Consider the following 13,534-nt stretch of genomic DNA (forward strand, 5'->3'; position numbering starts at 1 on the left):
CACCTTTTCAACGCAGAACAGAATCAACCTGAATTTTGAGTAACACCATTTTGAGTTTTGGGTAACACCATTTAACACCAGGCCACATTTTCCCTGAATTTTGGTTAACACCTTTTCAATGCAGAACAGAATCAACCTGAATTTTGGGTAACACCTTTTCAATGCAGGCCAGATTCTCCCTAAATTTTGGGTAACACCTTTTCAATGCAGGCCCAAATCAACCTGAATTTCAGGTAGCATCTTTTCAATACAGAACAGAATCAACCTGAATTTTGGGTAACACCATTTTGAGTTTTGGGTAACACCATTTTGATGCAGGCCAGAATCAACCTGAATTTTGGGTAGCACATTTTCATGTAGGCCCAAATCAACCTGAATTTCAGGTAACACCATTCAATGCAGAACAGATTCTCCCGGAATTTTGGATAACACATTTTCATGCAGGCCAGAATCTCCCTAAATTTCAGGTAACACCTTTTCAATGCAGCCCAAATCAACGTGAATTTTGGGTAGCACCATTTTGATGCAGGCCAGAATTTCCCTGAATTTTGAGAACACCTTTTCAATGCAGAACAGAATCAACCTGAATTTTGGGTAACACCTATCCAATGCAGGACAGAATGAACCTAAATTTTGGGTAACACATTTTCATGCAGGCCAGAATCTTCTGGAATTTTGGGTGACACCATTTTGAATTTTGGGTAGCACAATTTTGATGCAGGCCAGATTCTCCCTGAATCTTGGGTAACACCTTTTCATGCAGGCCAGAATCTTCCTGAATTTTGAGTAACACCTTTTCATACAGGCCCAAATCAACCTGAATTTCAGGTAACACCATTTTGAATTTTGGGTAACACCATTTTGAATTTTGAGTAACACCTTTTCATGCAGGCCCAAATCAACCCGAATTTTGGGTAGCACCATTTTGATGCAGGCCAGATCCTCCCTGAATTTTGGAGGATTTGCATTCCTTAAACTCCCACCGCTAAATCTTTTGTCTTCCTCCTGTAGCTGGGGATTTGTGTGAATTGTGCTCCTAACAGGAGCCCTGTTTGAAGTGTGTGGCTGCTTGGATGCAACATTTATTACGTTTAGAGTGGAGATCTGTGGGCTTGAGAAGTCAATACTGGGAAACTAATCCACCTCTAGAGCCCAAAACTCGCTGAAAACTTCCAGCTCTCACAGGGGAACAACTCCAGGCTTTGCTTAATTAACTGTTTGCAATTTTGGATAGAATAATGAAATAATTTTGGATAGAATAACGGAATGGTTTGGATGGGAAAAGGCCTCAAAGCCCATGCAGTGCCACCCCTGCCATGACAGGGACATCTCCCACTGTCCCAAGGTTCTCCAAGCCTGTCCTTGGACACTTCCAAGGGTCCAGGGCAGTCCCAGATCCTCTGGGAATTCCATCCCAGCCCCTTCCCACCCTCCCAGGGAAGGATGAGAGTTCTACCATGAGGGCCAGACCCAAAATGTTCATTGTGTGTCTGATTCTGGGGCTTGTTCTCCTGCTGATTCTGTTTCCCTGCTGCAAAAATGTTTAGGGCTTCGGGTAAAAATTGGGCAGCGCTGGTTTTTTAGAAATGGAAATGAAAAGAGAAAAATTAAAGAGAAGATTTTCAGAAAATGCTGTGCAGAGTCACAACAGATCAGAGAACTGTGATTGCCCATCCCTGGCAGTGCCCAAGGCCAGGTTGGAGCCACCTGGGACAGTGGAAAATGTCCCTGCCCATGGCAGGGGTGGCCCTGGATGGGCTTTAAGGTCCTTTTCAACCCAAGCCATTCCATGATTCCGTGTCAAATCCCCCCAGGGATGGGGACTCCACCCCCACAATCCCAGGGCTGTATTTATTTGTCTGGATTTTTTTTAATTTTACCTGACTGGAATTTGTTCTGATTTTCTTTTTTTTTTTTGTCTCTTGGAGGCCAGAGCCGCTGAAAAGGCCCAGCTCAGGTCACAGCTGGGTTGTTTCAGTCTCTGCACAAACAGTCCTCACCTCAAAGAGCTCCAGACTCCAAGGACAAGCAGGGGCAGGACTGAAGCTTCTCATTTTACAGCTCATAAAATGACTTGTGCAAGGTTATATCTGAGTGTCTCAGGTATTAGTTCCATAGCGGGAGTGAAAAAAAAAAAAATAAATTACCTCAGAACCTAGAACAAAAACACTTCTAAAATTAATTCTCTGCAACTTGGATGATATTGAATCTGTTTTGTTGATCTCTGGATCTGTAAAAATAGAATAGTTACAGCTTTGTGTATTGTGAACGGCATCCCCAGTGTTTTCCATCATTTTCCTGGATGAGGGTTGGCACAATTGTCCCCACAACTGCAGCAGTTTCCACAGCCAAGGCCGCGTCCTGGAAAAGCTTTTTGGGGGCTCGGGTGTCACCTGGAGTCACCTCAGAGTAAATAAAAACTGAGCCCTTGTGTCTCCCTGCAGATGCAGAGCTGCTTTCCAGGGAAGGACAGGTTTTGGTCCATTTTTTGTTATCACCTCCATTTTTTGTTATCACCTCCAGTTTCTGGGCCTTGGTGCACTCTGCCTTCAGAGGGTGGGTGCTGAGGGCTGGAGATCTGCACAGGTGTCCTCACCCTGTGTGCATGGGATCTTGTCCCATCCCAGCAGGGATTTGAACACAAACACCCATTCCACTGCTATGACTAAGCTTAGTTAACAACAGAAATAAAAATTATATCTCTATAACAAACTCACTTTAACACCTCACACATAAAATCCATTTTCATATATGCAAAAAGCCAATATTTTAATATATATCTGAAATATAAATATAAATAAATAAATATCTGAAATATATAAAATAAATATCTGAAATATATGTAAATATAAATATTTCAGATAATAAATAAAAATATAATATATCTTAAATATATATCTATTTCAGATATATATATCTGAAATAAAAGCTATATCTCTATAACAAAGTCACTTTAACACCTCACACATAAAATCTATTTCAATGTTTGCAAAAGGCCAATATTATACTATATATCTGAAATATATATATATTTCAGATAATTAATATAATATAATATATCTTAAATATATATATTTCAGATACATATATCTGAAATAAAAACTGTATCTCTATAACAAAGTCACTTTAACACCACACACACAAAATCTATTTCAATGTTTGCAAAAGGCCAATATTATAATATATACCTGAAATATACATATTTCAGATAATTAATATAATATAATATATCTTAAATATATATATATATTTCAGACATATATATCTGAAATAAAAGCTATATCTCTCTAACAAAGTCACTTTAACACCACACACATAAAATCCATTTTCATATTTGCAAAAAGCCAATATTATAATTTATATCTGCAACACCCTGACTCAGCCTGGAGCCCGCAGCCAGGCCTCAGGTGCTTAATGAGCTGTGTGTTATTGCAGCCAGGACCTCCATCCCTCAGCCCTCCGGAACACAAACAGTCCTTGGCTTTTATGGAACCATAAAAACGCTGCCTTAAAGCTGAGGCCAGCCCAGCCCTGACAGGGACTGGCACGGATACAGCTCTGTCCAGGGGAGATCCGTGTTCCTGTGAATCCACGAGCAAGCACAGTTGTCCCATCAAATTCCACCCAGCAGCTTGTCCTGCCACTCAGCTGCCGTGTCCAATCATATCTGCAGCTGAATTCCAGCTCTTGGAAGGATTTTTGGGATCTCTCCAGCGTTCTGCAGGGGATCCACATCAAGAGGAACTCTGACCCTGCAAAGTTTCCCCAATTAGCTTTAAAGCCTTTGCTTTTTCCATGCTTTTTTTGGGGGGGGGGGATGAAGCACACGGAGCAGTGAAAATTTGGGAGAAATTAGCTCTGCTGGTCTTCACTTAAAGTTCAGCCTGGAAAATCAAAAGGCATTTGTTCCAAGATTGGATTATGTGTAGGATATCTCCAGCTATAATGAGCTCAGGTTTGCTGGCAGCGTTAGAATCAACTCTCGCCTCTCTCTCTCCTGCCACATGTGTTTTTCTCCCTCAGAGCATATTTCTTTCGACTTGATCAGCTCATCTCTTGCAGATGATAAAATTATCTGCAAAGATTTGTATCTGATGTTGTGCCATAAATCATATTTAGTCGTAGGATTAACATTTGCAAGCGTAGAATATTTATGGAAGGGGGGGAAAGAAAAAAAAAAAGAAGAAAAAAAGCAGGTGGGGGGGCTGGCAGTTTCTGAGGATTTACATAAGGAAGAGCTGGGATTCAGGGTTTGGAAATACATTTGTACCAGGGGTGGATGTGCTCAGCTCTGGTGAGCAGCAGTGGAGCTGCTTCGACAGGGTTTATCTTGGGGAGGTTGGAAGATAAGGAACGCGGGGAGCCGTGACCTTGGCTGAGCAGCTTTGTCCTGGAAGCAATGAACAGATGTTCCAGCTGTGCTGGCACCACCCCTGCTGCCAGCTGCCTCTGCCTTTCCCATTCCCAGGCTGGTCTGGGTGCTCTGGGAACACTCAGCACCTCTCCAGGCACTTTTGGAAGCTGCTGGGTTTACAAACCCCTTGGCTCGGTTTCCAGAGCTGGGTCATCCAGAAGAGCCAGGACGGAGCAGTTTGAGCACCTGCCCACAAAGTGGGGAAAGGGAGAGAGGGAGGGAGAGCAGCTCCCTCTGCTCCGGCTCTGGCACTGCCAGGCAAGGGATCCATCCAGGAGTGGGGACACAGATTATGGAATCCTGGAATTGTTTGGGCTGGGAGGGACCTTAAAATCATCCCCATTCCAGTGCCACCATGGGTCCCACACTTTCCATAGACCAGGTGGCTCCAGCCTGGCCTTGGGCACTGCCAGGGATCCAGGGGCAGCCACAGCTGCTCTGGGAATTCCATCCCAGCCCCTCTCCCAATATTTCTTCCCAAAATCCCATCCAGACCTGCCCATGGAATCCTGGAATGGTTTGGGTTGGAGGAGACCCCAAAGCCCATCCAGCCCCACCATGGGTCCCACAGCTCCCACTGTCCCAGGGTGCTCCAACCTGGCCTTGGGCACTTCCAGGGATCCAGGGGCAGCCACAGCAAATCTGGGAATTCCATCCCAGGGAGGAATTCCATCCCAATGTCCCTCTGGCAGTGTAACACCACTGTCCATATAAAAAGTCCTTCTCCCTCCCTTTTATCACTCTAGGACAGGCTCTACGATCCCCCTGGAGCATCTCCTGCTCCCACAGCTCTCCCAGCCTGGCAGCGCTGCCCCAGAGGGACCTGGACGTGCTGCAGGGAGCTGGGAGCCCTCAGGGCTTTCTCCTGTGGGCTGATCCCAGGGGGGTTGAGGCCGGGTTGGGATTTCTGGTGATTGAGGCTGGGTTGGGATTTCTGGCGATTGAGGCCGCGTTGGGATTTCTGGTGATGCTGCACGACCGCGATGCTCAGCTGCCGCTCTTTGCTCCCGTTTCTGCTGCAGGTCCCTCACCACATGAAGACCTTACCCTACTACAGCTACGACCAGCCCGTGATCGGCTACTGCCAGGCCCACAAGCCCCTCCACGTCAACAAGGGCTACGAGACGGTGTCCAGGGAGCCGGCGGAGGCCTCCACGCTGGACCTGGGCCGCGAGCACAGCTTCATCGCCACCATCGCGCGCTCCGCCGCCCCCGCCATCTACATCGAGAGAATACCCAACTAACGCCGGCCAACCGCCTCTTGGGGACAGCTCTGGGAGGGACCTTTGGTCCTGCAGGAGAACCAGGCAAGGCGTTCCAACGCCGCCGTTCCAGCGGGAAACGCTCCCCGAGGGCAGGGGGGGCGGCGGCGCGGCCGCGGAGCTCGCGGAACCCGCGGAACTCGTGGAGAAACTTCAGGATCTTTCCCTTTGCTTTAAACTTTCCAACAAATTCCTCGGTGTAAATATTAAAGAGATTGAGAGAGAGAGAGAGAGAGAGAGATTGTCGAGTTCTTATTAAAAAGAACGACAGCGACGTCGGCAGCGGCAAGAAATAGATTTCACTCTAGCTACATAAAGGGATGGATTAAGAGTTTTGTTTGTATATTTGATTTTTCTACATTGCACGGTTCCAGGGAAGGAGAACCACAGGTAAAAATAAATGGGGTGGGGAGGGCGAGGCTCTGGGGAGGGTCAGCCATGTTCCCTTATTAAGTGTTTATTACAAAGATCCGTTGACTATTTTTGTTCTTTTTAAACCAACAAAAGATAGCTCTATATTTTCTTTTTTTCCTTTTGGGGGTTGGTAATTTTTTTTGGGGTTGTTTTTAAAGTGGTTGAGCATTAATATTTCAACCTTCAGACATGGGCATTAAAGCTTATGTTGAACCAAAAGGACCTTGGCAATTGATGCAGCAGAAACAAAGAAACTCGGGTGCATGTACATTTAAGACACAGGCTGTACACTATGGAGGGGGGCTTTTGATTTTTTTTTATCTTCATTGTGCTTCATTGTTGACACTCTAATTCCTTTTTGGGCTCTAAAAAAAAAAAAAAACAAAAAGGGGGAAATACTGCAACGGAGTCACAACTCAGATTTCCAGGCCAGTGGTGCTTGTTAAACAAAATTCATGGACGTTTGGGAGCCAAAATGGAAGTGAAGTGCTTGAAACGGATCAGAAGGAGAATCTTTTAAAGAGCATTTAGTGCAACTCACTGGCTGACACAATTTCTAAAACACAGCAGAATGTGTAACGTTGTTTTTTTGGTTTGGGTTTTGGTTTTGTTTTTTTATTAATTATTATGATCAGTTAGTTTTTGTGTAGTTTTTATCAATAAAATGACAACAACAAACAAACAAACAAAAAAAAAAAAAGAAGTGGTGGAAAAAAAAAATAAACATATTATTTTGTGGTTGGGACACCACAGCCACGGTACTGTTTGAATGATTTCTCTGGGTGTGTGACACGGGGACAACGCTGGGTCCTGTTCCTCCCCTCTTGGAAGGAAATCAGGGAATTGTTCCGAATTTAAACAAACCTGAGTCTGAAGAAGCTCAATTTATTTGGTTTCTCTAAAAAAAGAGGTGGTTTGGGGGCTGGGGGAGGGGAAGAGAGGGAAAACAACCTTTTATTTTAAACTTAAAATTGGGGTTTTAATAAGAAGGGAGGTTTTTCATCTGCAAAATTGAGCTGGAGCTAAACCAGCTCGGATTAGAATACGGGATGAGTTTTTATCTGGAGGGGGAGTAACACATGGACAAAGTTCAGGACAGAATGAATTTGGTGATTATTTCAGGTATTTATTTGGGTGTGTTATGCAAAATCTTGGCCACGAGGCTCAATGGATTCCTGCAAGTGCTGAGTGCTGTCTCACAGACAATATTCTATTGTCTCCTGTGTTTCTCACCTGGAAAACTGATTTATTTTCCCCTGGAAGGCAAGGAAGGATGGGGATGGATGTGCTGGGCTAGGCAGGGAAACGTGGACGCACAGAATGAACCTGAAGCACGGAAGGTGTAATGCATTTAGAATTGAGTGCTGGGCAGGAAACGAAAAGAAAATGGAGTGAAAACGCAGGTGAGGAGTTTCCAGATGAGATCTCCTGAGATCTGTCAGCCTTGGCAGTGCCGTGGACGGAGGGGAAAAGCTGCTCCGAGCAGGAGTTTAAAACACTGGCCCAGGCAGCTGGAAATGAAAGAGCTCCCACCCATTCCTGCCAGCTCCAGGTCAGCAGGAGGACGCATTCCAAAAAATACCCAGAGTGGAACAACATTCCCGTGCTCCTGAAGGATGAGAATGGAATTATTTTTTATTTTAAAGGACCATTAACGGCCATTTAATAATCCTGGCGTCATTTTTTGAGAGGATCACTCTGCATCTGCCAGGACTGGGGAAGGAAATGTCACCCAGAAATATTTCTTGTCTTGGTGTGTTTTTTTTTCCTTAGCCCCCCACCTGCTGGGCATGTGGATATTGGAGAATATATTGTTTATTTTTTTTTAATTTCATTTATAATCGTCTTGAATGCAACTTCCCCCTGTGCTCTGGGAAAAGCTACTGAAAGAGAAGGTAAAATTAAACAAACTCCCCCTTCTTTATTTCCTTATTTCAAAATAACCTAATTTTAGCATTGATTTGGAGGATGTTTAGAACTGACATTAGATTACAGATTTTCTTGGCAATTAGTGGGAATTGTGGGAACAAAATAAACTCCTGTGGGCACAATCTCTGGGTAAATTCATGGTTTTCTGCCTGAAATGTTGCTGGGTTTCCTCTGTTTATCCCCTGATGCCAGTCTGGATAAAAAACCCATAACTTCTGTTTGTATCCTTAAAAAAAAAAGGAGAAAATGCTCCAAGAATGAGTTGATGGCATGAAGTTAAACCTTCCTCAAGTTAATGGTCTGGAAGAGCCAAAAAATTTGGATCGCTTTGGATCAAAGCAGAAGATACTGGGCTGAGCTCAAGTGAACAGAACAAAAGGACTCTTTACAAGGTGAAGTGGGGCTCCAGATTTGGCAAAAATCAAAATTTTAATTCTCCCGCCTGCAATAAAAGCCAAATAAATGTATATAAAATTTATAAAAATTTATATAAAAAATGTATAAATTTATATAAAATTTATAAAAATTTATATAAAATTTGCTCTCCAGCCATAATGCCAAAAGCCAAGATCAATGTGTTGATCCCTAGCCTTTTGTTATGAGCTTTTATATTTTTTTGTGCTCTTTTTGAAGTCTCAGTTCCTGCGTTCACGTGGTTCTGTTGCACCTCCAGCTCCAGACCGTGTCCAAACTCTCTTTAGGCCAGGCCTTTCTGCTCCTCTTCGCACAGCTCTGGTGAGGGAAGCGCCTGCTCTGCAAGGGAGAGTGGAGGAACCCCACAGCTTTCCAGGTAAGACCCAAAAAATTATAAATTTAAACATTGGTGGCGCTCCCAGGGATTCCTCTCCCAAAAAAAACGAGCATTAATGAAGGGACCTTGTTAATGAATGGTGGCATCTTGGACCCCTCCAGAGGAGCTGCTGAGCTTCCAACCAAAGCTGTGAACTTCGTGCTCTGCAAAAAAAACCCCAACAACTGACGGGTCTAAACAACAGATTCTCCAAGATTTGGGGGAAAATCAGATGCTGCTTTTCTCCCTGGTTCATGCTCACCTTGCGAATTTCCATGGGGAGCTGAAATTCCCCTGTCCTGGGAATGCTGGGGTGGGATCTGTGTCCCACAGAAGTCCCAGCACTTCTCCTGCTCCCTGTTATTTTTCCAAGGCCGGCAATATTTTGCTGTGAGATTTTAAAAAAAAATCTTTTTGGAATGAGCTGCCCTTTTCTGTAATGAATTGCAAGTGTTCCCAAGATTGATAAACACAATTTCATCCTGACTCCCCACTGGAAAAAGTCCCTGAAGGAATTTGGCACGATGGCCATGGCAAATCTAGTGCTTTTATAGATATTTTCAAGCTGCATGAAGATTTAAGGCTCTAATGTAGTGTGTGTTGAAAGTTATTAATTTTTAGGTGGCTTTGGCTCCTTTAAATGTCACTCGTCACTTTTTTAAAGCTGTAGAAAGGAAGGAGGGGGTTGGTGGGGCTGTGAGTCCATCAAGCTGGGACCTTGCCTTAAATTAAGAAAAATAAATTACCTGTCTGATGTTAAGGCCTCCCTCATAAGGGTGAGAGCAATAAAGAAGGCTCAGACTGACTTGGAGTTTGGGTTTGTTGGAGGGTAGGAATAAAAAACCTTCCTTGATCCCCAGAAAATGGAGGAAAGCAAATTACAGGGAGACACCACCCACTCCTCAGGGCAAGAGCAGGAAATGTTCTGATCCCCAGAGATGTTGCTCATCACTGAGAAGATGAGGTTTGATAATCTTAATTTTTAAAAGCGTCATTACCAGTACGATAAAGAATAAATTAAAAATAAGAATAAATCTGCCCCTTTTGGAGGAGAAGCTGTGGCTGGCCCATCCCTGGAAGTGCCCAAGGCCAGGTTGGGTAAGGTTTGGAGCAACTTGGGACAGTGGCAGGTGTCCCTGCAGGGTGCTGGAAATGGATTTTTGAGGTCCCTTCCCACCCGAATCATTCCATGATTGTCTGATTAAAAACCATTCCACGATTCTCTGATAGAAACTCCCCAACCTGACCCCATTCTGTAAGAGTGAAGCAGAAAAAAAAATACAGGTTGGATATCAGGCAGTTGGTGAGATCCCATCCTATAGGCAGGATATTAGGAAAAACCTAATCAGGGTATTAGGGGAAAATATTGGTTGGATATTAGGAAAAGGTTTCTTACAGAAAGGGTGACAAAGTTCTGGAATGTTCTGCCCGGGGAGGTGGTGGGGTCACCATCCCTGGGTGTGTTTAACAAAGCTGGTGCCAGGGTTTAGTTGAGGTGTTGGGGCTGGGTTGGACTCCATGATCTCGAAGGTCTCTTCCAACCCAGTGGCCCTGTGAATCCAGTGCCAAAAATGGGATTCGTTTTCATGCCAAAAAAAAGCCTTTTTCCTTCTTCTCCCCGCTTTTTTCCCCTTTGGTGCCATGGTTTATTTGAGGTGTTGGGGTGGGGCTGGGTTGGACTGGATGATCTTGAAGGTGTCTCCCAACCCAGTCATTCTGTGATTTTATCTGATTCTGTGAATTCTCTGAATTCTCTGAATTCAGTGCCAAGAACAGGATTAATTTCCATGCCAAAAAAAAAGCCTTTTTCCTTCTTCTCCCCCCTTTTTTCCCCCTTGGGTGCCACAGTTTAGTTGAGGTCATGTTGGACATGATCTTGAAGGTCTCTTCCAACCTGGTGATTCTGCGATTAAACCCAGCTCTTTGCAAGCTCGCTCTCAGCTTTTGGTGCGAGCAAGACAAAAATCAGTGACAAAGTCAAACCAGGCCTCTGTGCCCGCCCCCCGCTCCCTCCCCTGCTACCCCCCAGTGATATTTTGTGTATTAAAAAGGCAGAGGAAAATCAAGTTGATAAGGCACAAACTGCAGCAGCTCGTGACTTCCAATCAGCTCCTCGGGCTCCCCAGTGCTCTGGAGGGCTCTCGTTGCTAAAAGGGTGTGCTCAGAACAGCAGGATCCAGGGATCTTGAGAGCCTGATGAGGGAGGGAAAAGAAAGCATTTTCCTCCCAAATCCTCCTGGGATTTAGGGTTGAAAGAGAGGGCAGGTTGGAAAATACGGTGATGTCGGGGTCCTGCTGGGATGGAAAATGTGGTCACAATAATTTAGAGGAAAATACATCATAAAATCTTGTCATAAAATCCTAGAAGGGCCTGGGTTAGAAAAATCCCTTTTAAATTCCTCGTGTTGGACATAGGGAGCAACACTCCAATAAACTGTTGATGATATTCAAGTTGTAATTTATAAACAGTCTCCTCAAACATTGTGGTATTTGCAATGTATTTATATCATATTATGTAAGATAAATGGCTGGCAAACATTCATAAAGTATTTATTGGACATGCCACTGTTTGTTCAATGATTTATAAATCAATGCTGGGAAAGGGGAAGTGGTGGCAGAGTTTCAGATAAATTCGTTGCAAAATATTTGCTGTGCATCAATAATTCTGATATTAATTAGTTTAGGCCTTATCTGCAAGTGCCTTGGGAATGATTTGCAGTTCACCTTCTCTCCAGTCCCAGGCTCAAGGGGCTGGAATTCTTGCTTGGGCTGGAATTCCTGCTCAGGTTGGGGCCAGGCCTGGGTGTTCACAGTCCTGGTTCTGTCCAGAGCTGCATCTGTTCCTGGTTTGTGCATGTCTTGGTTTGAAAAGCCAGGTGTCTGCTGAGGAAGGCAGGAACCTCCCCTGAAATGGAAAATATGAACCCCCTCCCCCTGAATTATTGTTATTTTGAAATTAAGGGGCTCTCAGGCAAAGATACGGGAGCAGGAATAACAGCTGGAAAATTAAAAATACAAATGCAGTAGTACAAAAAAAAGAAAAGAAACCACTGAGAGAGTGAGAAGAGGAGCTGTCCCCCCCCTGTGGGTCAGGGGGTGGCACAGCCCCATCCCATGGGGGCTCAGCCCTCCTGCAGTGCCAGCTGTGGCTCTGCTGGAGCAGGGATCCTGCACAAGGGGGGAGTTTTCCTCTGCAGCTCCAGGGCTGCTGGAGATGGGCCTGGGCTCCCTCTGGCCATGCAGGGCAGCAGAAGCTGCTCCTCTGGCAATGCACTGGGCAAAGGCTGCTGTGCTGTCCCAAACCTCAGATTGGATCCAGGTAGGAATGCTTGAAAACTCAGATTGTATCTGGGTAGGAACGTTTGAAACCTCCGATTGTACCCAGGTAGGAATGTTTGAAATCTCTGATTGTATCTGGGTAGGAATCCTTAAAATCTTAGATTGTATCCGGGTAGGAATGTTTGAAACCTCAGATTGTATCCAGGTAGGAATGTTTGAAAACTCAGATTGTATCCAGGTAGGAATCCTTGAAATCTTAGATTGTATCTGGGTAGGAATGTTTGAAAGCTCAGACTGTATCCGGGCAGGAATGTTTGAAATCCCAAATTGTATCCGGGTAGGAATGTTTGAAACCTCAGATTGTACCCAGGTAGGAATGCTTGGCTCCTCCCCCTGGGCGGAGCATCTCCCAATGGGATGATGGAATTTTATCAGCGGTGCAGGGACACTCAAGGATCCATTAACAGAAGATAATTAATAATTAATGGCCCATGAACAGCAGAGATCTCCAGGAGGGAGGATTGGGTGTGGGAGAAATAAACAAAACTGCCTAAAGAACAGAAGAGAACTGCCCCACCTCTGACAGATGGGAATAGAATACAAACCCCAGCCTAAAACGAGCAATTTCCCAGTTTATTGCCCCAAATTCCCTGCAGGTGCTCCCCGCTGGTGAATCCAGCTGCAAATGGACTGGGGAAAGGCCAGGAATGGGAAGGAGCAGCTGCTTGAGGGGAAGGTAGAAAACAGCAGCTCCAAAAACTGCCAGAATTAGTTAAATCTCCATCCTCAGCCTCAACACCCACATCTGCCTTCCCGCCCTGGGAATTTGAGGCAGAAATGTGAAGTTGTGGTGCTTTGCTGCCCTTTTGTGCCTGATCCCAGCATGGAAAATGCAGCTGACATAAACTGGGAGTGTCCAAATGATTTGTAAGTATCCAGGCTAATGAACGAGTTAGAGCTCTGTCAATATTTGCAGCCAGGGCTGTGGAATTAGCGTGGGTAATGCATGCAGGAGATGTAATTTTCAATTTACTTACCAATGTAAACATTCATTTGAAGCCGAAGGTGAGCCTGGTTTACAGAACTTCGCTTGCTGGGAAAGCAGGGAAATTCATAATTTACATTTTTCAAGGGAGGGCTGCTCACAGGTACGCAAATCAGGAATATTTTGGTGTTGTTTTTGCTGTGCAAAAATTCAGTTCTTTCCCAAACACCAAATCAGATTCTTGCATCCATGGAAGATGAGTTGATGTGTTATTCCAAGTATATTTTTTCATATATATTGTGTGTTTTTTCAAGTATATTGTGTGGTTTTTTCCCCGAGAACAAGAAGTCATTCCCCAAAACAAATCTTTTTGTCTCTCTCTCTCTCTCTGGTTTTCCCTGTTATTGTTGAGCAGATCATAATCTCATCCATAATGGATGTGGGACTGAAAAATTCCAGGG

At 44.5% G+C, this 13,534-nt stretch overlaps 1 protein-coding gene across 2 annotated transcripts in view; it reads left to right on the forward strand.

Annotated features, from left to right (window-relative positions):
* LRRTM4 (leucine rich repeat transmembrane neuronal 4) overlaps positions 1-6,851 on the forward strand; it is a 131,660-nt gene extending 124,809 nt beyond the window's left edge. Inside the window, exon 3 of one of the 2 annotated variants that reach the window (XM_054650792.2) lies at positions 5,437-5,573. Coding sequence is in view for 1 of the 2 variants with exons in the window: in XM_054650791.2 (XP_054506766.2) it covers positions 5,437-5,658 (222 nt within the window). In the remaining variant the exon portion in view is untranslated. Of the gene's footprint in view, positions 1-5,436 lie in introns of both variants that reach the window. The other variant, XM_054650791.2, reaches the window with a different exon arrangement.
* The last annotated feature ends 6,683 nt before the right edge of the window (positions 6,852-13,534 follow it).

The sequence above is a fragment of the Agelaius phoeniceus genome, chromosome 30, assembly GCF_051311805.1.
Source record: "Agelaius phoeniceus isolate bAgePho1 chromosome 30, bAgePho1.hap1, whole genome shotgun sequence".
Classification (NCBI taxonomy): domain Eukaryota; kingdom Metazoa; phylum Chordata; class Aves; order Passeriformes; family Icteridae; genus Agelaius; species Agelaius phoeniceus.